Source organism: Corvus cornix, chromosome 7 (assembly GCF_000738735.6).
Source record: "Corvus cornix cornix isolate S_Up_H32 chromosome 7, ASM73873v5, whole genome shotgun sequence".
Taxonomy (NCBI): Eukaryota; Metazoa; Chordata; class Aves; order Passeriformes; family Corvidae; genus Corvus; species Corvus cornix.
Genome location: NC_046337.1, coordinates 16,853,061 through 16,875,887, shown reverse-complemented (window position 1 = coordinate 16,875,887; position 22,827 = coordinate 16,853,061). Strand labels below are relative to the sequence as shown.

The 22,827-nt window shown below is 37.5% G+C and overlaps 1 protein-coding gene across 2 annotated transcripts in view; it reads right to left on the bottom strand.

Moving 5' to 3' along the window:
• Positions 1-16,809, bottom strand: part of PSMD14 (proteasome 26S subunit, non-ATPase 14) — a 46,658-nt gene extending 29,849 nt beyond the window's left edge. The window contains exons 1-4 of one of the 2 annotated variants that reach the window (XM_039555088.1): positions 16,708-16,809; positions 13,423-13,474; positions 11,744-11,832; positions 8,772-8,823 (exon numbers count right to left, since the gene is read on the bottom strand). In XM_039555088.1, the coding sequence (XP_039411022.1) occupies positions 8,772-8,819 (48 nt within the window). In that variant the 5' untranslated portion in view covers positions 8,820-8,823; positions 11,744-11,832; positions 13,423-13,474; positions 16,708-16,809. The remainder of the gene's footprint in view (positions 1-8,771; positions 8,824-11,743; positions 11,833-13,422; positions 13,475-16,707) is intronic. The other variant, XM_039555089.1, reaches the window with a different exon arrangement.
• Between the last annotated feature and the right edge of the window lie 6,018 nt (positions 16,810-22,827).

Below are 22,827 nucleotides of genomic sequence, written 5' to 3'. Positions count from 1 at the left end.
AATTTTTCTTCACTGCCCTTCTCTACCTCCTCCAGAACATGTGTTTCAGGTAAAGATGACATTTTATTATGTAGGTAAGGGGGAGAAAGGCAACTGAGGTACAAATGCAATGACAATAATTATAAAACAATACTTTATCATATTAAAAGATGCATGGAAGGATGAGGCACTTAAAGTGAGCTTATAGCTGCCATTTTGTGGAGGTAAATTCAACTTCGTGTGTATAGCTTGGTAGAAGGAAAAAAAAACCACTATAAAATACTAGCTGCGGAGAAGACACAAATATGAGCAAGTGTGCAGAGGAGGTAGAGGTATTAATGATAGTAAGGCCTTAAAAGTTCACCAGAGTACCACTGCTCTTCTCTGCTTTTGGCCAGTAAGTGGTACAACTTGCTGATACATTGATATAAAGAATAAGAAATTTCTTAGATCAGCATAGTGCTTTTTACACATTGCTAAGCCTAAAAATCTAAGCAGAGCTGGGATTGTGGAACAATTTTTTTCCTGGACTGAGACAATACACCTATAGAAATTACCAACTCATGTTCCATCAGTGGAAGTGGCAAAAGGAGTGAGACATATTCTGAAATCTCAATGGTTCTAACAACTTCGTCATGACAAGCACCAGAAGCCAAGTATTGCATTTTCTGCAGTACGGGAAGTTAACGTGATCAGTCATGGCAGAGAAAATTATTGAGGTCATACAAAAATATTAAAAAATCAGAGAACTCAAAAAAAAAAGGGAAAAACGTATTACTTTGCACTGTGAATCACATACTAATTAGTGGCAATTTGGAATTTTATTGTTATTTTCAAGCTATTACACACACAATTTTGTAGTTAGTTCCACATCAACAGGATTAGATTTTGAAGCTAGCATTATGTCTAAACAGTTTGTATGTTTAGGTCCATTTTTATACCACTTATAATCAAGCATGCATAACAGACCACAAAATACCATAAGTCTCAAAAAACAGCCTAGATTTCTCAAAGGATCACATTGTCTTGATACACCATATGTCAGATGAAATAAAAATTGTAGTAATATGTTTAGTCTCATAGACTCCAAAATGGAGTAGGGATACTAAGGAAGTATTGTGGCATCAACTGCTACCTTAAATTGAAAAATCTCTGAAAAAAACCCCACCTTAACAGGCTAGATAAAAACTGTCTCAGTATGTTTTACAAAATTCTGTCTCCTAAAAAAAGTTTACCCAGGTTCACATTTACAACAGCAATATAGATGGACTTGAAATATATAACATTCCCCATCTCCCTTCCTCTTCAAAACCAAAATTACAAACCACAGAACTTTGTATAGCTTTGAGCAGTTGGTTAAACGGGTTGGGATCATAAATTTGCCAACACCTCTTTGGTGCAGAGCCAGAATTTTACTGCTTAGCTTTTCTGCTTGTTTAGAATTTTTTAGTTTCTGTGGGGTGGTTGAGAGGTTTTCTTTTTTTGTGTGTGTGGGGTGGGTTTTGGTTTGTTTTTTTGCTAGGGCTTTGGCAGGGGGGTGAGGGGGTGTTTTTGGTTTTTTGGTTCGGTTCTTTTTTAGGGTTTTTTTTTGTCAGTTTGTTTTGTTATTTGATTGTTTCTAACTAAGCAGAACTTCAAACAAAAATAATCTCTAGCTTATCAGGACACTCAGAGAATATTATTATCAGAAATAAACGTTTACTACTCAATATTAACATGTATTCATGATAGAAAATTATTTACATATATCACCTAGTTGCAACTTGCAATAGTCAGACTTCCTGCAATGGTCCCAGTATAACCATTGCATGAAATGGCTGCTTAAGTGTAATCTTCCCTGGGTCAGTGTTTCTGCTATCTTTACCCCATTTAATCTACAAATTCCTTGAGAGACATTACACAAAGGGGTAGGTATGCTGTATTACTGCATTTAATATTCCTTATCAAGCATAAGGACAATCTGGACTAGATAACCTTTAAATGTCTCTTCCAACACAAACCATTCTATGATTCTATGACAATGTTATGGTTAGCAAAAAGCCATAAGATCAGGGACACAAAACAAATCCTCAGTAACACTGTACATCTTTTTGAAAAGAACTATTATTTTTCACAGCCTCAATGTACTGTAAATAAAAAGAAAATCCAGAAAATACAAAGGTCAGTTTCATTCCAGAATAAAACCAGGACTAACCTGTTATCTATTCCAATCAGCATTACAGAAGGTATTGGGATTTAGAACTGAGAGCCTCAAGGCAGATGACAAGTCAGCACCTGTAATTCTGTCTGCCTTCAGAAGTCTTGCTCTAATGTAGATTTTTAATTACCTTATTCTAGACACAGTTCTGCCAAGAAGAAGGTTTGCCCTCAGCAGGTTCTGCCTAAGCTCACCCTAAAGTACACTTTGTGAAGCAAAGCAGTTAAAGATATCTTCTCAATATGCAGAAGAATGTAATGGGTTCTATATGCCTATAGGTTCTCTGCTGTGAAGATCTGGGTCTCTGGATACATGCAGGTGAACTGGGAGACTCAGTGGCAATATGCAGGGAAGTCAGTTGTTTGCAACAGTTGAAAAAAACAATCAATCAACCAACACCCACCAGCCCCCCAAACCACACCACTATAACACAAAAACATTTCAAACTTCCCAGAAAAACTTGAAGAGGACTCTTCTACACAGCAGGAGGAAAACAGAAACCCTTGTTCAAAGGTGGTAGATAGTGGCACTGCAACTTAATATTCAAGTGCATGGGATTTCAGAAAGAAGATACAATTTCCAAGAGAAATAAATTACATCAATCACTATAAGGCAGCTGTTTCGTGCTTGAAGAAAGGAACATTACAAGTGAATAGATGCAATGCAAAATGCACAAAGATGTCTCTTCTTTAGTCTTTCTTCCCCAAGCTCTTTCTCGTTATGGCTACACTCATTTCCTTGTCCAAGCTCCTTTGTCTCTTCTGGGGAAAGTCGAAAGTCAGCTGGACTGCACTGTCAATTAAACTGAGGAGAGAGAACCTAATTGCCTAATTATTAGAAATACTGAAGTTTAAGATCTGAGGCCAAGAAGAGGCAGCTAAAAATGTTCTCTAGAGTAAAACAGCAGATCAGAGGAAACTGTAATGCTCAGACACAATCCACTAGTATTTTAGTTTCAGTTTTATGTTTGTGATCAATACATAAGACGTGTCTATAGTCCAGCCATCCTACTTTAAGACAGCCTTTATAACACAAATTACACACAGGGTTTAAGTAAAATTATATGACTGCTCTAAACCAACTCTAGCAGGTTTCTCTCTCTCTCTCTCTCTCTCCCATCAGCCCCTTAGGAGATAAATCACATTACAATGACTCAACTGTACTACAAATGTATGAGAACTACACTCTGCCTTTGCAATCCCCAGCAACTTTCAAACAAGCCTAACATGACCCATGGAGTTACTGTCTCCAGCGAAATCAGACCCAGGCCACACCTGTACCCTAAATTTGATATGAAGCTTTTGTTGAACAGACCTGTACTAAAGCACTAATCAATGCAGTAAAACATTCATCCCAGACAATGAAAGTAAAACAACACAGTTTACTATCTCTAAGGTGGTTTTTTTCTCCTTAAAACAAAATCATATATTTTGTATATAAAAACTGATGCTGAGACTTTCTACAGAAGATAATGCAGGCAATTAAGTCTTCTGAACTTTCTATGGGATTTCATGTTAGATGTTTTTAATGGATAAAAAATGTTTGTCACTGAGAAAATTTTTTTATTCCTTAAGTGCGTTGACAGCTTCCAGGGAAAAAAAGTAAAACTGGAATAACCCACCCAAACTGTACACCATCTCATCTACTGGGAGTTACATTGGAGTTCTAGAAATAGTAACATTCTTCGTACTTGAGAACTTTGCTGGAAAATGTCTCAGAAGCAATGGCACAGAAATGATGCACAGTTTTCAGAGCTATAATTCAGATTTATTCCCCTGGCAAAATAGTCTCAAAAGGCATATTTGAAGCTTCAAATACATATGAGAAGCAGACAACAGTGCATCACCACAATTCAAACCCCATAAAGCATATATACCCAGGAGACACAGAAAGGAGAAAGTCATACAGCTAAACAGATACTGAGATAACAGAACACTCTACAGCTTTACAAAGAAAAAGGCACTTCATTAAAGACAACACATTTGCATCCTTCAAATTAAAACACAACCTGTTTCAAGAATCAATGAACCAAAATAATCTTCAGTAAGATGTTAAGGTGTTGCAGTTTTTCCTGGTTGGGTTGTTGGTGTGATTTTGGTTTTTTGGGGGTTTTTTTGGAGAGGAGAGATGGGAGTTGTCTGGGTTTGTTTTGGGCTTAAGGTTTTTTTGTTGTTGGTGGATGCTTCTGTTTACATATGGAAGATGTAAGATGCAAGAAAAAGTCATATACTTTGAATGACAAATCAGCTTAATGAAGTAACTCAAGGAAATTTGCATCTAGTCGTTAATTGGGAATGATCTACACTGAGTCTGATCCTCCACTGTCTGCCAGACCATCAACTCCTCTTTGGAAGCCTTTTTTTGCATGCAAAAGAGTGCACTGTGCTGTCCTCCAACAACCACCCCGACCACATCAGCACATGAAACAGAACTTTAGATCAGCAGCAGGTCTCCCAAGTTCCCATGGTGCCAGAAATTTACTAAATAGCATAAGCATGTTCTGAAAAAACCAAGATCCTATGAGAGGAAAAAGGTTCCACAGCATCAAGCAGTGCAGTATTTGAAACCTCCTAATCAAAGTGACAGTTTTCAAGTGCCATTTACAATGCCCTAATCTGGAAACATCCCAGCTAACCCATCTGATCAACTATTTCACAGATGGAAGCACTTGATGGCTAATTGGCAAGTCCATGATTCAAATAAAATAGCTATCTGCACTTCTTTTTCTATATTCCAAGTCAAGGTGTAAACACTCCTTATAAGCCACAGGTCAGTTCTCTGTCTCCCCCTCCCTTCCCATTGGAATTTTCCCCCTTCCCCTCTGTCATCAAATATGTTAATTCAAAAATACAGAATCAGTTTTATTTTTCATCTATTGTACTAGAACAGTTGTCTGCACTAACAGAGCAGTGTAAATGAATATTTTCAAAAATCTATCAAGCAATAAAAATTACTTCAACAGCCTCTTTTAAAAGTGTCAGTATTTCACTGCTCCCTATCACATCTGGATTCAGAAAAACAGACAGCATGTGCTAGTATGGACAAGAACTTAATTTGAATTACTGTTCTGAAAGTGTTGAGGAGAGAAAGCTTGTCTACAAATGCACTTAATTTGCTCACACCCTTTGCAGTGGGATTACCTAATAGAGGCATATGTGGAACTGATTTCACCAGCAAACAATAGTTCAGCATACAAAATGAAGATGAGTGTTGCTCCAAATTCCCGCCTGCTACATAAGCAGGATGCTTTTACGTACCCCACAAACCTGTTCATTTGTCTGCAGCAAATGTACAATGCAAACCGAAGTACTAAACCACTAGTGAAATTCTGTGGTAGGCAGTATTCCAGGGGGACAAACAGGGAGAGACAGAAAAGAATGAATCAGGAAAGAGAAGTTAAGTAGAAAAACGCAACATGACGAGGGGCAGAAGGAAAAAGACAGGAGACCATATAAGTAAAGAAAAACAAGTGCATTGCCAAAATCTTAATTCCCTTGAACTACAGGAGGGAAATGGAAGTAATAAGATTTTCTTTGAGACATGACAACACTTTGAATCTTTTACATCTTTTCTAAAAGGCTTCATTCATTCATTCATTCATTCATTCATTCATTCATTCATTCATCTTACGCATTTATCACAAGAGCATAAATTCAAGACAAAACAAACTTATGGACCAGGTCTACAACACCAGTCGTGTAAGACATAAACAATTTCTGCATGAAGCAGTGTTCCAAAGAAGGTCATACTTTTGGCATCAAGTTCAAAACTAAACACAGGTACCTTGCCATAAAAAGAACACACAGTTAATGACCAAGTGCACTGTCAGGAAATACTGTGAATGGCTTATGTGATGCCAAAAGCTGTAAGATTCTCCTCCCTTCTCCTCTCTTGTCCACCTCCTCCTCCCCTTTGTTCACCTATGATTAAAAGAGAAGAAATGCCTCAAGAAAAGCCACAAGTCACTGGAGGGAAAGTTTATTGTTGAAGTATCAGTTTAAGATTACTTCCTTAAAGATCTGTTTATTAGCCATTTGAAGACAGGCTTAGGGTAGATGGGATTTAGCACTGACCTCCACTGGACAACTGAAGGCCAATCAGCCACTCAATAGCATCCTGAAGGAGCAAGAAGTAAGGAAAGAGAACCACAAATTCAGTGACAGCAGCTATCAAGTGTAATACACTACACCAAAAGACCTGAAAAGCATATTGCAAACACATTAATTTAAAGTTCATTTGGGACAACAGATCTGAGTTTGGAAAACCAAGAAAACCTAAATGAGACAATAATCAGAAGAGGTAATTTTGCCAAGGGGAAAGAGTCAAGTAACTGCTGCTGAAGAAGCTAAAGCAAGTCACTGACAAAGAATGCCTCAGCAGAGATGAAACGGGAACTGTGCTGACCAAGCATCCGCCGGTACTTTAACATCAGTTACAAAGCAAATCAAACCAAATGGACTCTTAGCAAACTTTAATGGAGAGGACATGCAGTCCTCTTGCAAAGCAGACCCCAAGCTACACAAAAAAGAAATCTCCAAACTATGTGATAAAATTACTTTAAAAATGCCCCTTTTTCTACCAGACTATATACACAGATGATTCTTATGCTGGCAAGAATGACTCAGTCAGATGTTTTTACTACATTCAACCTTTAGAACAACTGTGACACAGCAATAAGAAGAACAAAAAGCTTTGTACTGCTGTTTAAAACACCCTAGTGCAAACAAATGGTAATAACTTTGCTTTCTAGCAGTACAAAATATATCCAAGAAATACCTTCCTCCTCTCTTCTATCTCAAAGACATCTGATTCACTCTGGATTATCTCTCAATTTTTATCAATTGATACTCAGGATATAAGTGACCTTTGAAGGTCCATTGAAACACAGTATTTTAAGGACGTAAAAATATTCTATTTGAAAAGCCTTCCTGCTGATTCAATAAACCAAAAGACTACAAATTCAGTCAAGACATCCAGTGCAAGCAGCAGCTTGAGTAAAGAGCAATTCAATTTTATGCCTTTTTTTTTAATCCAACACATACTCATCAACTCATTTAAGAGACAATTCCATATTTAAACATACACAGAGCAGCTTTGCAGGCCAAAGCTACCAGAGGAGTTCAGTGAGCTTCCTCTGAATGTTATGTTCTATTGTCTGCCACAGTTTTTTAGCAAGCCTTAAGTTAAAGATGAAAAATTCAGAAAACAGCAGAGAGTTAACCGTAAATGTGAAAAACAGCTTTGATATGCGTCAAGTTCAGAGAGGACTAAGAAGTGAAAGCTTGAGAGATTAGACTGCACAGATGTTAAAAAAATGAAGAGTCATGAAGCAGGCTGGCAGCTCAGAGGAACAAGAGAAATAACTGTTTAAGAAAGTGAAACTAAAAATAACTGAGGGCGGCTTGAAGATTCACTAAGAGAACGTGAATAGAATTTTAGCTATAAAAAGGGGAAAAAAAATTATGCACCAAAAGTTACAGCTTATTTGGCAAAACATCTAGAGTCTGTAGATCAGCCTAGAATATTTCACCAAATGCTTCAGTATTATACTCCTGTAGTTATACTGGACACAAACACACTACACACAACCAAAAGAAGCTTTGGGTTTAGCAATTTCAAACATCCCAGAAACAACCCCTGCCTACACATCATGAAGCCTAAGACATACAGAACTGATTACTCCGGAAGAACAAGAGTCTGGATTCCCGATTTAGAAAGAGCCCAGGAGGCAGATGAGGAAACAGAGAAAGGCCAGCTATTGCAGCCAACCAAGACTACAAAGGAAATTACGCTGGGGCTCATTCCTGAAGGAAATAATTCTTTCTACAGACCTCAAACAAAGAAGTTCCTAATTATTTTTTCCCCTGTATCCAGAGTAATCAGCACAATGTAATAAGATCAGCTTGATTTTATTTTTGAAGACTGCTGGCAATGCCAGTTGATCAAGGAAAAAAGCACTAGGACTTGCTGTAAAGGTAGGAGAAGCCATACGATGTGAATAGGTCTCTCACTGGAACAAGACAGCTGCCAGGGAGACCTTTTAGCTGTGAGTAGTTAGAGAAGTGAGGACAATCAACAGGAGGAGACACAATAAAACACACATACAGGTAGCTACAACTACCCATACGTGATAAATCCAATTCAAATTACCTCTTGAAATTTACCTATACTTCAGTATCTTATAATGCCCCATTCACAATGTGATCCAAGAACCGAAAGATGTAATTTATGACAGAGCAGTGGATGTGCTTGGCCATTTAGAATACCCTTCATGTTCTGAAATTCTGTATTACTTGCAACTGTTTTTTAAAAAAATATATTATGTGTTTCCAATGCTTTTCAATTCAAACTTTAAAATGCCCAGACACAAAAAGAAAGGTCTATAAACATTCTGTAAACTTAGTGCCAACACAGGTATTCGTATTTACAAAAAAAAAAAGGTCAGGCTGTAACAAAGATTTGCATACACATATAGAATCTCTTGAGTCAAAGATTACTATGAACTCTGCTTTTTGGTGCTGTTTTAAAATATAACAGAAGGCATGTTCCAGAATTCATTAATTTTAAAGAAAAGATTGACAAGCTATATACTAACCTGTCCCAGCCCAGGCATACCTCCTCCCAGTCGCAGAAGTCTATCCATATTTCTAGAAAAACAGAAACAAAGGAAAAATGTTCCCAAACTCAAAATGTTTACTAAATTGCTATCTATATAATTCACCTTCAGTCACTCAGTATGTCAAAAATATTGGTGGTAATTACAACACAACATCAGACTTCCTGTTAATTAACACCACATATTAATTCAAGAAGCTGTCTTCCATGCTAATTAACAGACTTTGTTTTATTGCTTTGGTTTTGGGTTATCCCCATTTCTGAAGATGAACACTCTTGTCAAACTTCTCAAAACTTTCCCATCATTCAATTAATTGGGGGATTTTTGTTGCTTATGATCAGTACCTACAGCCAGAAAGTTCCTAAAACTTATTAGATATACAATCGAATTTACTTCAGTTTGCTCAGAAATCATCAATAAAAATGTTAAAGTAAGGATTTTAGCATCCTCATTAGTAAGTTCCGCGCTAATTAACTTACAGCTTGTCAGTTATCATCAAAACTACATGTGAAAGACACTAAGCAGATTATGGATCTCTGAATTAGCATCAAAAGCTTTTTTTTAATGAACTCATTATACTAAAAGAAATACTGTAAAGTAAACATTTAATGTGTATATAGTTAGAAGACTAGTGACAGTACAGTCATTTAATACATTTCCAGTGTTGCATGTGCCATTGCTTTAGTGCAAGATTATTCCAATCAATGAAATGTCTTACCTTAGAAAAAAAGCCAATAAAAAACAACCCCATCAGTTTTTATGTCTTGTAACTTTCAAAAGGGTGATCCCCAGGAATAAAGGCTGTTAAGGTGCCCAACCAAAAAAATTACACTGATATTTCTTTCTCTAGTTTCTTTACTTTCTATTGTTGAAAAGACATCGACAATTTCATGGTGGATACCTAAGTATAGGTTCTGCCCCAGCTTTAACAGAACTTTACCCCATGCTTACTTGGCTTTTTCAACTTCTTAGCTCTATACAACAGAACTTAAGGATAAAATTTAAAAAAGCCTACTGAATATTTATTTTTGAACATCTGTTTTCAGCAAATCAAGCAATTTCCAAGGCTTACAGAAATCAGAAAAGTTTACTGGCTTATTTTATTTGTGAAATAGAAGATACAAAGTACAGCATCGAAAATTATGGTCTTAAATGGACAAGTTTTAACACAACACAACAAAGCCTGTTTAGGTGATATAAAAGCAATTGAGAACACAAAGTATGATTTCCAAAACACATTCATTCTCCCAAGTGGATGTTACATTACACATAAGAGAATTATATACATGATTTCAGATTACATTAATAACACTAATTCAATAGTCTTCTTTTGAAAGTAATTATGCAAAAGAACTTGAAAAACGTATTTGTTTTGTATATGAAAAAATCTTCATGTTGAAGATGAACATCACCATCATTTTCATCATTTCTTCTGAAATTTGCTAGAATTTTTACTGGCTAAAGACTAACAAACTTTATTTCAGTATAAGTTTAAAACAAATAGTTTAAGCTTCTAAACACACAGAGAAGCAGCATTTTACTTCCTACTTTAATGACTTCATAAGCTATCCAAGGTACATCGATCAGAAATACTTGCTTTACTTGCTAATTTCACTTTCCCAGTTTAATGAACTATCAGGCTGTTAGTTTAATATGATTCACTGCCTTGATTTTGTAGAACCTGCAAACCCAACAAGTGCAGCCTCACCTAGCAGTAAGTATTTTCTTAAAGCTCCACTGGCGCCATATAAATTAAAAAGGAGTTTATTAAAGCGTCAATGGTTATGCTTCACTTTTTCAGTAAGTTCACTGAAACCAAGCTTCTTTATTAGAGGTAAAAGCTGCACACAGTGTATATGCTTTTCTATCCTGAACTACAATAAATTCCAAATCAAGTTGGAGGATTGCCTTGGAAAGGTTAAGTTGCTGTTTAAAGATATTATGTAAGCATATGTTAAATGGCTTCAATAAAACAGTCACAATGTTACCACAAATTAACGCCAACTACAGTTCATTTTACCCCTCTGTGGTAGATACTCCTCCATTGAAACCCACAATGATTCATCTTCCATGACACTAAAGAGGGCTGAAGAGTAACTGAGAAGTAGATTTAAGCTACTAAAACGATTATTTTAATCCATCATGGTTGTTCATTTATTTTAAGAAACTTTTAGTCTCTACAACTGGTAACCCTAAAACTGGTAGTTCTGACAACTACAGCAACTTCCATAAGCTGAGGAGGTACATTATCTACATACATTTAAGAAATAGTATTGAATAACAAATCCTATAACACAAGTGAAAAATAATAAACAGTACTAATTAATATTTTATTTACACTTTTTTTGCCGTTTCTAACCCAATAGAATAGTACATCATTTATAGAACCATACTTTGCCATATTAAAGTTGGATTAGACTAAAGTGTTAAACAAATTGATTATTTGTCAGCATAACTTTACAACAAAATCTCACTGTCTTACAGAACTGGAGGGATGTAACATTTCCCACCTAACTGTCACAGACTAGTCACTGAACTGAGATATTTAGATTTTCAAGACAGCAGCACAGACAGAAAATCTCCAAAACCCAGTTCTAGACGCACTGCAAATTATTTCACTAGCTCCATGACTTGACTCTGGTTAGAGTTGTGGCAACTAATGCTTTACTTGCCTATTTGTAACTGAGTATGTTTTAGTAAGCCATAGATTATATGGACCTAAACATAACTGTTTACTCAGATGTATAAACATCTGAAGAATTTAGGTCAGTGAACCAAATCAGAACAAATTTTAATTTTTGTTAATCCACTGTATCTAAATATTATTTCAGCTATAGACTCCATTTCTGAAACAATGCTTTTGTAAAACTTAAAACAGCTTAAGCAAAATTTTTAGACATTAATGAAGGTAACTTTAGCCTTTACAAATAAAGCAACTATGCATTTCTAACCTGGTGCTCAGCAAGAGGTGCTCACAGAACAAACTCAGCAGCAGCTCCCCACTTTTTGACTGTAAAGATGATACCAGTAGATCTCTTTCCTGTAGAAAGAAACAGAAACGAGAAGGGCAGAAACCCAGTAAAATTTAGAAACACATGCAAAAAGATACATTACATTGATAAGCTACAAAAGGACAAGGCACCACTGAAGAATAACCCAAATAAAGTCTACTGGTTTTTTCTTTTCCTTTTACCATACAATCCCTTGAAGTGGTACATGCCATGTCTTGCTCAAATATCCATAATACTGCAAGAAGCTTCCAATTTTCTCAAAATTACATGTAAAAATACTTTAATAATTAATTTAAGCAATTTAAAGCTAATTGATCATTTAAACTGCTGTTAGAAACTAAAACCACAGTCTTTTTTTACTAAGCTCTTGTTGTAGCTAAGATCCCCTAAGCACCAAGGGTAAGAGCAGTCTGCAGATACAGAAAGCTTTCCTGTTTATTTCTGCAAGAGCCATTGGTGTGACTGGAAAAGTCACAAAGACCTTTAGGTTTGCCTGAATTCAGGTTGAGAAAGAATGCTTCACATTCAATTTAGGAGTTAAAATTCATGTTATCCTCCTCCCTGAGAACACTGCCCATTAACTGCATCCACTCATTCATTTGTAGAGCAGTGTTTTAAAACAGATCTGTGAAATGATCTGTGGCCGCGATTTGATAGACGTTTTTTTCAATGTCAGTGTTAACATAAGGAGCAATGAGGAAGCTGCTGCTGCTCACCAACTTGATGCTGCTTTCTCAGTACTGCCAGGACAGCCATTTGTGCAGCCCTGCAGCAAACTGAAAGGCTATCAAAAACGCTGGGTTTAACCCTGTTCACTTCTCTGAGAGGCTTCACGCTGCATCCCAGAAATAGTTGTCTTGCCATAACAGAAAAAGAGGTCTTGGAAGAGCTGACTGCTTCTAACACTAATACAGGTTCCAGAAGACATTTCTGTCAAATCATTCTTTAAGCTAAAGCTGCCCAAAGAATGTCTGTGGGTTTTGGGGGTTGGTTTTGTGTTTCTGTTTGGGTGGAGGGCTTTTGTTTTGCTTTTTAGTAACTGAGGTAATTTAACAGAGACCCTTCTGAACCTTAACTCAAAGTAGTACCAGAGCAAAGGAAGATGTGTTCACCTTCCCAGAAAGCTGGAAAAAAAGAACAAGTCAGCGTTTCTCAGTGCTGACAGGCTGGGGTGGAAATCACTAACAAGTCAAATGGAAAGTTACTATCCTTCTGCCAGCTTTGCAGAAGGCAATGATCTAGGAGAGACCAGGTGAGCCAGGAGCCCAGGCTACAACAGAACTGCAACCACTTCATCAACTGGGCTTGAGTTACAACCCAATTCACCTTTAGCCACCTGACCACCCAGTGGTCTTGCACTCCCTTCTCCACTTACTATAAGGATATGAAAGAAACAAATCTCCGTGAGCTTGGTCTGTTCCCCAGGGAGGCACACACAGTAACCTACAGCTGAGAATCTTACCTCTGTTACAAAGTGCAAAAAGCTGGGTTTCATTACCAACTTACCTGTTGGGTTTTTCCCTATATTTGCACACACACACTCACATTATATATACATATATATATATGTATATAATAAAAGCCAGAAAAGCAAACAAACAATTCACAGTAAATCTCACCTCTTTTCCTTCCAAAGTTGGCAAAAGTTACTTTGATACTGTTTCCTTCTGTCTGCAAGGAAGAATTAACAGTCTCTGTTTAAAGCAAAACTTTAAGGAAGTAAATGTATCAAATAGTTCCATATCAGAAAAATGCAGGACAGTTATCATAATAAACTTGCATTTTGGTGCATTGCAGGATTTAGATGACATGTACTTATCATTGAAATCAATATGGTCACTAATGGCTTAAGACAAAAAGAATTAAATAGCTTATGTATGTCTATGATTGGAAACACCATAACTAAAAAAATCTTGGTCATAGGATGGTATTTAAAAATCTAAACTTCCATTACTGCAATTTTCTTTTTAACTGTCCTTGCTTCAAAAGGGAAAAATCAGTGGATATTAATAATGCAGTGAAAGTATATACAGAGCATCTCAAAACTGATCTGAAAACAGAAAATTTAAAACCCATGTCTAACATTTGCTCCTAATACTACTGGTTAGGTAACTGTAATAATTGGGAAGAACTGCCCATTTGGAAGGCTCTGGTTCACTATTCAGCTGTTCATTGGTATTTTCAAGTCACTTAAATTCTGACTTTTAATAAAGAAAACATTTTTCCTTAGGTAACACAGGGATAAAATTATATAAAAGGATTATGCACAAATGTGTGTACATGTATAGGTATAAACCAACAGCTACTGTGCTTATACTTGGCATGCTTCAGCATGTATTTTGAAATCAACTTGAAACAGTCTTAAATTACTGCATCTCTTTGCATGAGACACATGAGTTTCACACTACAGTGCACTATTTTTATCTAGCATTAACACTCCATGATGTGATCCCTCAATGAAAGAGGGTTCTCCTGGTTTGGCAACTTTTGAGTTAGTAAAGAAATAAGTATCAAAATCAGCTTCGACATACATAGAAAACAATGTCTACTAAACTGCCCTATTAGTGGAGAGAGTATCAGGCTACACGCAGGTGACAGCAATTTACTTTGCAATTTGTACACTGAGTGACTTGATGCAAATCATATCATCTTCAGTAACTCAGTTTCTCCACCTGAGACTACATAACAAGATTTGTACAAGCACTTCCAGATCTCCTGTTGAGGAGTTACACATAGCAGATGATCAACAATTTTATTAACAGCAACTAAAGAAGTGGCTTAAGGTTTTTGGTGCAACTGCAACCATTTCAGCTTCACTAGGGACGATAAACAGCTACAGAGGTAAACCAGCTGAGAAACTGCACATTGCAAAAAAACATCATTTCACCAAGCAAAGAACAAAAACTCGCTGCAGTTAAAGTCATCAAACCTCAACAGAGAGTTCACACATAAAAAGGCTAGAGGGGTTGAGGGGGTGGGTGTGGAGCTAGTCTATTTTCCTATATATTTTGTATGAAAAGAAGAAAAAAATATAGATGTTACCATCAATTCTAAGTAATCTGTTCATTAAAGCTAGAGTTTAATCATGTCATGCATGATTGCAGTCTCAGCAGTACAAGTCCAGAGCTACATGACTCTTGCTTCCAAAATATGCTCAGTTCTGTAAACCCAGACCCTGTTTCTGGATCACACGAACCTGAATCTCAACAGACCCCAACTGGACTAGGAGGTTTGCAGGTCAGCTTCCCAAATGCTGCTTTCTGACTTCCAAAAGTACATCAGACCTAATTCTACTACATTCATTGCTGAGCTGGAGTTACTTCAGTAACACAGATTCAAACAGACTTCTTTAAAGCTACTGAAGTACACTCACAAAAAACTTACGGATAAGCAAAGGTTCATTAACAAGCTGCACCACCACAGAAACGGATAGAATTTATTTTAATTTTATGCAATATATAAACTAATGGTCTTCTCTGAAATCTGCAGAAAGGCAGGTAAACACACAACTATTGTTGAACTATTCTGTAGTCCAGAAAGTACTTATCACACCAGTTCTCTATTGTTCAAGGTGTCCTTAACACCTGCCATCTCCCATCATCCTAGATATTACAAGGTAGTTGTAGGTACTATTAGTTTATACGCAATAATTCTTGTCAGGAGTGAATCACTTACAAGAAAGTTGACAAACTAATTTATATACTGGTATTATTTAATATTAATTTTAAAGTATTCTCTAACGTATAACGTTCTAAATCATAGTTTTCAAATTAATATCACTGAAATGGTATGTTACAATAAATGATGGAACACAACATTTTCCATTAAGCTACAGGCTAAATCCTGTTGCTCAAAGTCACACTAAGTGATTCAGAAGCAATCCACATGCAAGTCAATTTCTAAATTTCTTCACAAACAGATATTTTTCACTGTCTCAATAAGGTCACAAACAGTTTCTGTTCCACAGAATCTTCTTCCAAGGTTACTCCCTACCCGAGGCATACAGGACACCTTGGACTCCCAGGGCCGACAGCTTTAAGATGAATACAAATCTGTCACACTTTTCAGCTTGCCTAGTACCATTTCAGTTATATATAGCTTTGAGATACATTTACATAAAACTTCTTTTTAAGAAGTGGATCTCAATCCCTGCTGGTTTTCTGTTTTTCCACAGTATACCGAAAACAACTGTAGCTTTAAGACATGACGCCAGCACACAACCAGATTTGTCAACTGTTTACAAGTATCCAACTACACGACACAAATGTGTTAAAAAAGCAATACTTAAGTCAGCTGCATATTAGAAATAGCGCTGTTAATTTCTGATCATCGCTCCTTTTCTATTTAATTCTGCTTCCTTCCCCTTCAGGTATCCCAGCCAGTGCTTTGCCCTCACTTCCTCCCGTCCCCCTCTAACTTCAGCTGCACTGCCGGGGATCGTGGCAATGCAGCACTCCGGGAGCAGCAGCGCTGCCGTCCGTGAGGTGCCTCTAATGGGGCACAGAGCGCTGGCGCTGCCCGCAGCACGAACCCGCGCCCGGCGCTGCCGAACTGCGACGGCCGCTGCGGGCCGGGGCGGAGGCGGCCGGGCCCTGGGGCCCGTGCGGCGCCGAGGCCCGTCCGGCTCCAGCGGCTGAGCACCCCTCCGCCGCTCCCCGGCCCGTTCAGACCTGCCCCCGCGCCGCCGCTGCCCTGAAATGCCCGGACTTCCCCCGCGGAAGGCCCACGGGGCCCAGCGCGCTCCCCACCCGGGCCGGTGCCGCCCGCCAGACCCGCCCCGTCCCGGTCCCGTCCGCGGCCCTGCCCGGCGCTCGGGCCGACTCCCCGGGCCGCGCTCCCGCCGCCGCGGAGAGGCCGCCGCGGGGTCCCTCAACACCCCGGCGCGGAGGCGGCCGGGCCCTCACCTGGGCCGGAGCCGCCCGGGCCGCGGTGAATCAGCCGGATCTCATTCAAACCGAGCCCTTCCCGGTTCACAGGGCACCCGGCAGCGGCTTCCGGCCCCGCGGCCGGCGGGGAGGAGCTTCTGAGAGCGGAGACCTCCGGAGGGAGGCAGGCTCCGAGTGGAATAGGCCGAAGGGAAACGGCTTAAACTGCTCTGCTGTAAAGTGCTGTGGGTTAACTTTGTCCCTGTGCAGCCGAATGTCACCAGTGCTGCAACAACGACACGATAGGATGGCAGAAGAACCAACAAATGAGTCATCAAATCAATAGAAGAATGATTACTGTAATAGGAACAGCACCACGTACTCCTCTCAAAAACGGTACTACAGAAAATACAAGGATATAGACAAGAGAAGAGAAATATGAGTGGCCATATGTATAAAACCGGCACAAGCAGAAATGGAAACAGTGAGAATTTTGGCCAAACAGAGATAATAGGGAGATAATCACATAAAAGCATGTATGGTGATGAATGATGCAAACTACTCTGATGCAAACAGAAGCAAATTGGAACTTCTATTACCCTTATGTTAACTCCGGAGTGAAAACTCTGTTGTAAGTTAAAAGCAAATCACAAGGCCAAGGAAGTACATTATCAGCATGTGAACAACTTGTGAATCTCAGTGCCCCTTATGAACTTACTATGGCTAACACAAGCATTTTTAAAAGTTGATTTATATGTAGTTAGTGAAATACTGCAAGTATTTTAGAAAATATTGGGACAGCTTAAGAACCTATAAAAGCAATTTATTAGAACTCTGTGTAGAGTTTCTGCCATGAACGACCAAGAAGAGCCTCATGGTTTATTTGAAAGCTCCGTTAAAGACTGAGAATGTAGTATTAGAAGACGATCAGCATTTTCTGCTCACATACCAACTACATGGAAGCAGGTGAAAAGGTACTAAGTTATAAATTACATGGAAATAACCTCAAACAGATACAGTCATCACTTCCAGAACACTTCAGCAGACACAGAAGTCTTAGTTTTTTATACCATGAAGTATAAAATTAATCCAAAGAAAGAGAAAGGGAATTACAATGATATGGTATTCTGCTTTTTAAGAAGCAACCTTTCTGAGAAGCAAAATATTTGTCTCTTCCATTCCTTTTCAGATCTTTACTAGGCTGAGGGAATCACAAGAGTTAAAATCTCCAAAAGATTCTTAAAAAGCTAAAGGCTTGAAATGTAGTTTAAATTGTGGGATAGTAATTTCTTTTTCACATTACTAATGCAAAAACCTATTAGTGTAATTTATTGGTGCACCCACAGCCAAATTACTCAGAAACAAAGAGTAGAACCTATGTGTCTGTCCATGTGTATGTTTATCTATGTATGTTTGTCTCAAAAGGAAGAAGTCTTGCACCCTGCTTCAAACATGCTGTTACAGTCCTTCCTGTTTTAACCTGGCAAAACTTAGCTCCTATAGTCCTGAGACTGTATTTTGAGACTGGTGCATGTCCTAATGTTCACAAAAGTCATGATAATAATGATGTGGTCAAAGATTTTTCTTTTTGGATTAAATTAATGAGGTAAAGTATTCAGTGAATTGAAATTCATTATGTATTTTGCTAGTTTTACCATGATTTTTTGAGAGCAAACCTTTTATTCCTCCGTGTTCACTGGAATTCTGGCACCTTAAGGAGAAATACCCGTTATATTTGGGTTCTCACTCTGCAGTCATGTGTCTTTAAGGAACTCTGAACTTCTGAAAAAAGAAAGAAAACAAATATTTATGAAACGTGAGCATTTCTCTGGGTTAATGTGTATGATAAAGAAAAACAACATAGTTAAATCTTTATAATATGCCTATAACCACTGACTTAAATAAGCAATGGCATTTCAAACCATTTGAGGATTTGGCCCTTCTTTGAAATACAAAGTGAAACAGACTTTCATTGTTATTCCTAATTACATTTCAAGTCATAGTATTGACTTTTTAAATATATACATTTATTGAAATTTTATAAATAAATACAGTTACAGAAAAAGAAAAAAGGAGAAAATAGGAGAAATATTTACACTAGAAAGTATAGTGAATTAATTGGATATATAGAGACAGTATCATGGTTGGAACTTATGACAGATGGTATTTTATATTTTTATATAAAAAAGATATATTCTTAATCGTATATGTCAAAGAAAAGAGACCATATGTTGTTAAACACTTCCAAATTGTCATTTAATCTGAGGGGCACTCTCTCGCATGCTACTGAATCCCTCATTGTTTTGGTCTAACCAGTGCTAATCTATAAAAGATTTTATTTATTGATTTGCAGTAATGCAGTGCAAGAAAACGTTCAAGGTTTGTTCCCTTTTTTATTACTTGGATGGCTCTCGTAAGTGGTAAAAACTACCTTTGATTGGACCCTTAACATTTTTCCTGGTCTCCCCATGCTAACCTATCCTTGTTTGTAGTGAAGTGATCAACAGAGATCAGTCTTGCTAAGAGATCACACTATTTTTTCCTAACTCCTGGTATATAATTTTCCCTTAGAATCTGTTTGTTCCCTTAGAATCTGATTGGATTAAAGCAGCAATATTGCTGAAGCTCTGTAAAGATATAATTCAATTTTACATAGCTAAGTGGCAAAATATGAGAGTGAAGAATACCCTGGGAGATTGGACACAATTTTCTTGCAAGTCATATATATAGAGAGTGCTGTTTGTGCTAGGACAGCAGGAGTTCTCCAGAACTGAGTTATAATATTAAAAAAAAAAAAAAAATAGCAACACCAAAAAACCCAAACAGACCCAACAGAAGATACAGTTTCAGATGTTAGAATACCCAATGCACTGCGGATTGAGCAAAACATTAGAGTTGTGGATATTTTTGTTTTCTATGTTTAAACATGTAGAACAGAGCATGGGGAATTAATTATACATCAAGGAGTGCGAGAGCTGACATAATCTTTGTGAGAGGGTAATAGAGCCAGGATCACACTATTTTATTTTTTTATTTATTTATTGGTTTAGAACTATGTTTGGTAGTTAAACACTGAAGAAGTAATGAAGGAATAATAGTGTTTTAAACAGCCTTTCACCCTGGGAATGGACTGGAACTCTGTCTTGGCAAACCTGTATATGGGGAAATGATTTCTTCTGTTATCCTTGGCAAGCACTCACTCAGTTAGAAGTGCTGATGGTGACCTCTTTGACGTCCCCAACAGCTTGTACAATGCTTGATCAATTCCTTGCTGCATGCAGAGTAATAGCAAGTCTTGTCACAAACAATGAATAAAATTTTACAGGATTAGTTAAAGATAGTATATGAGTGAGATTACTTTTTTTAGACTCCTCAACAATTCTACAATCAGCTGCAGAAGGCTGCTAGAGGATTGAAAGAGGCTTCATTAATCATGAAACATATGATTATTGAAAACCTGCAAACAAAACTATTTTCATCTCTTTCAGAGCACAGACCTGCCCATTAAAGTATGACAAGTATAAAGTCAGTTTGAGTGAGAAGAATGGTAACAATGTATTTGGATATAATCCATCCCAGTTAAGGAAATGATATTAAGCAAGCAAACGTTCCTTACAGCGAGCCATAAACACAGCCCCAGCCTCCCCCCCCCCCCCCCAGTTGGTGCCAAAATATCTTGTTTACATTGGAAATTTCACCAGCCAATACAAGTTTCACATGCAGTCCTAAAGGAAACTGGACTTTTGTCTTTTTAAGTCTATTTAAAGTGATGGCTGAGTTGTGAGAACTATCTACAAACCATCTGGAGAAGATAAGGCCAAGAAAAAAATCAGTCTTGTTGGAAATGCTTGTGTTGGGGGTGTCTATGGAAAATTTTTATGAGGAAACAGAGAAGTGGGTTTGTGTCCCTGGCAATTGCAAAGGTGCTACTCTGTGAGAGACAGTTTATTTAAATAACTGTGTAGAAGACTGTAAATTGAAAACTGTAAATTAAGAGAGAGGTGGTATGTAAAGTGGACATACTGTGGGTTTTTTCTGGATTGCTGTGGGATGGAACAATACTACACTTTTTTCCCCCCCTTTATTCAGTGGGAGATTTTCCCCTTATTTGTGACACAATAAAAATTAATTTTACACTTCCTTTAGTACTTAAGATATTTCTGATTGGGCTGAAACATTGCTTTTATAGAAGTGCTGTGTCATTGGTATAGTGCTTGTCACCAATTTCAGGTACTGAGAGCCAACCAACAAAGACAATTTCAATTACTTCTGTGGTTATGTCTGTGTTAGGGAGTAGTACAGACTAGGAGGAGCAAATGTGTGGGGCTAAACAGGCAACCATGATATATTTCTTTCAGTATTTTTACTTTGGATAGCTCTACTTGTGTCCAACAGAGTGAATGCCCATTTGCAAATTGTATTAAGCATGTTTCAGCTCTGCTGTTTTTCAATGGGAGTCTACTTCCAGCACTCACAAACAGCTTCACAGAGCAAACCAAAGCACCAAACTGCTTTGAGAGTTTTGCTTTAAAGGCACGCTTTGGATGCAAACTTAAACAATCATGTAGATGCATGATATGTATCATCTTTTTTTTTTACAAGAATTAACCAACAATGTGTAAAGATAATATGGCAGAAAGCTGGAGAAGAGTGAAATAAAATTGAAGAAGGTGAAGTCGTCCACATTGCTACACATGGCATGCCCAAAGCACTGGGTATATACAATATGTTCTATGGAGAGCCTGAGGGACCTGTAAACTGCTAGATAAAAACCCATTCAGTGAATATTTTGATCCTCACAAGAATGTCACTTGGGAAAGGCACATTTTTTACAAGAAACCAGCTGCCAGATGAGACCATTGACCATTGTTAAGATCTTTAAAATAAAGCCAAGTAATGTGAATTGGAGCAGTTAACAGATGGATGAATTACTTGTGATATAAGTGATAACCAAGTCAAAGCAAGGTGAGAAAAGGACTTGACATTGCAAAGAACAGCGGATATTTGCAGGGCTAGTAAAGACTGCTTCCCAAATAAAAGTGTTAGCTAGTGGTGAAAGAACTGGAGTGTTTCTAATTAAAAATGCATACCAAAGCATAAAGAGAGAATACAAGGGTAAACAAATGGCAGAGACCAGACTTGTTTTCAATAGATGTAAAATCAATCACAACATGGTGAAAAGGTCCTACACAAGAGGTTCGGTGTCCTGTATACAATGAAAGCAGCCATTTTGCCGAGATTAGATTGCTTTCAACTCAACTTGTAAAGATCTGCTTAAGAAAATCTATCTGTGACTGCGCTGCTGGAGAACATAACGCATGACAACGGTGATTACAATGGCTGATTTAAAGGATGGTAGGGATGATACTATTCTATAAAATACGATTTTCTGCTGGACCAAAACATTTACCTTTGAAATTACCTCACAAACAGGATTGCAATTTGCAGATTTTGAAAATTCTCTGATGACACGAAAGTAACGAAGAATTCTTAAATAGCTTCATTCCACAGAGTTCTACATAAATTTAATAAATCTATAGAGATTACATTGCTATACTAATCACAGAGATATAGCAGAGAATAAAGTATTTGCAGTCTTGATGCCTCTACAAAACAAGGTTCTATTCATCATGTGTAATTTACCCTGTTACTCAGGACGTGAGGAACCTGTACTTTCTATTTAAATAGAAACTGGACCTAAATACAAAATAACATATCAAACTTAGACATTAAATTTGTGACTTCTACATAGTCTTCAGAATTATGAAAGTTATCAATCAGATATATTGACTCTTCTCTATAGGATGGTTTTAGTTCTTGCAGCCTTCAAGATACACCTCATGGCATTTTTTTCTCTTCATTACTCTGACTCTTTTTTCTTTCATCCTTCGTAGAATTATCTGCTGTTCTTGTAAACATTAAAGCATGATAGAGCCCAGTTGTGTTTGGAATTTTTCTGAGATAATACAAATTATTAATAGCTAGCTAAGATAAACTAGATAGTTCTCCTCCTTGGCTGGTTTAGAAAAATAGCTATTTTATTGATTAAACATATATGTCATACTTCAGTCAGTTCAGCCTTTTGGAACACGAGGCATTGGTAAAAGGAAAAGGAAAATAAAATATAGCATAATTGTTTTTTGAATGTGCACAATCTGT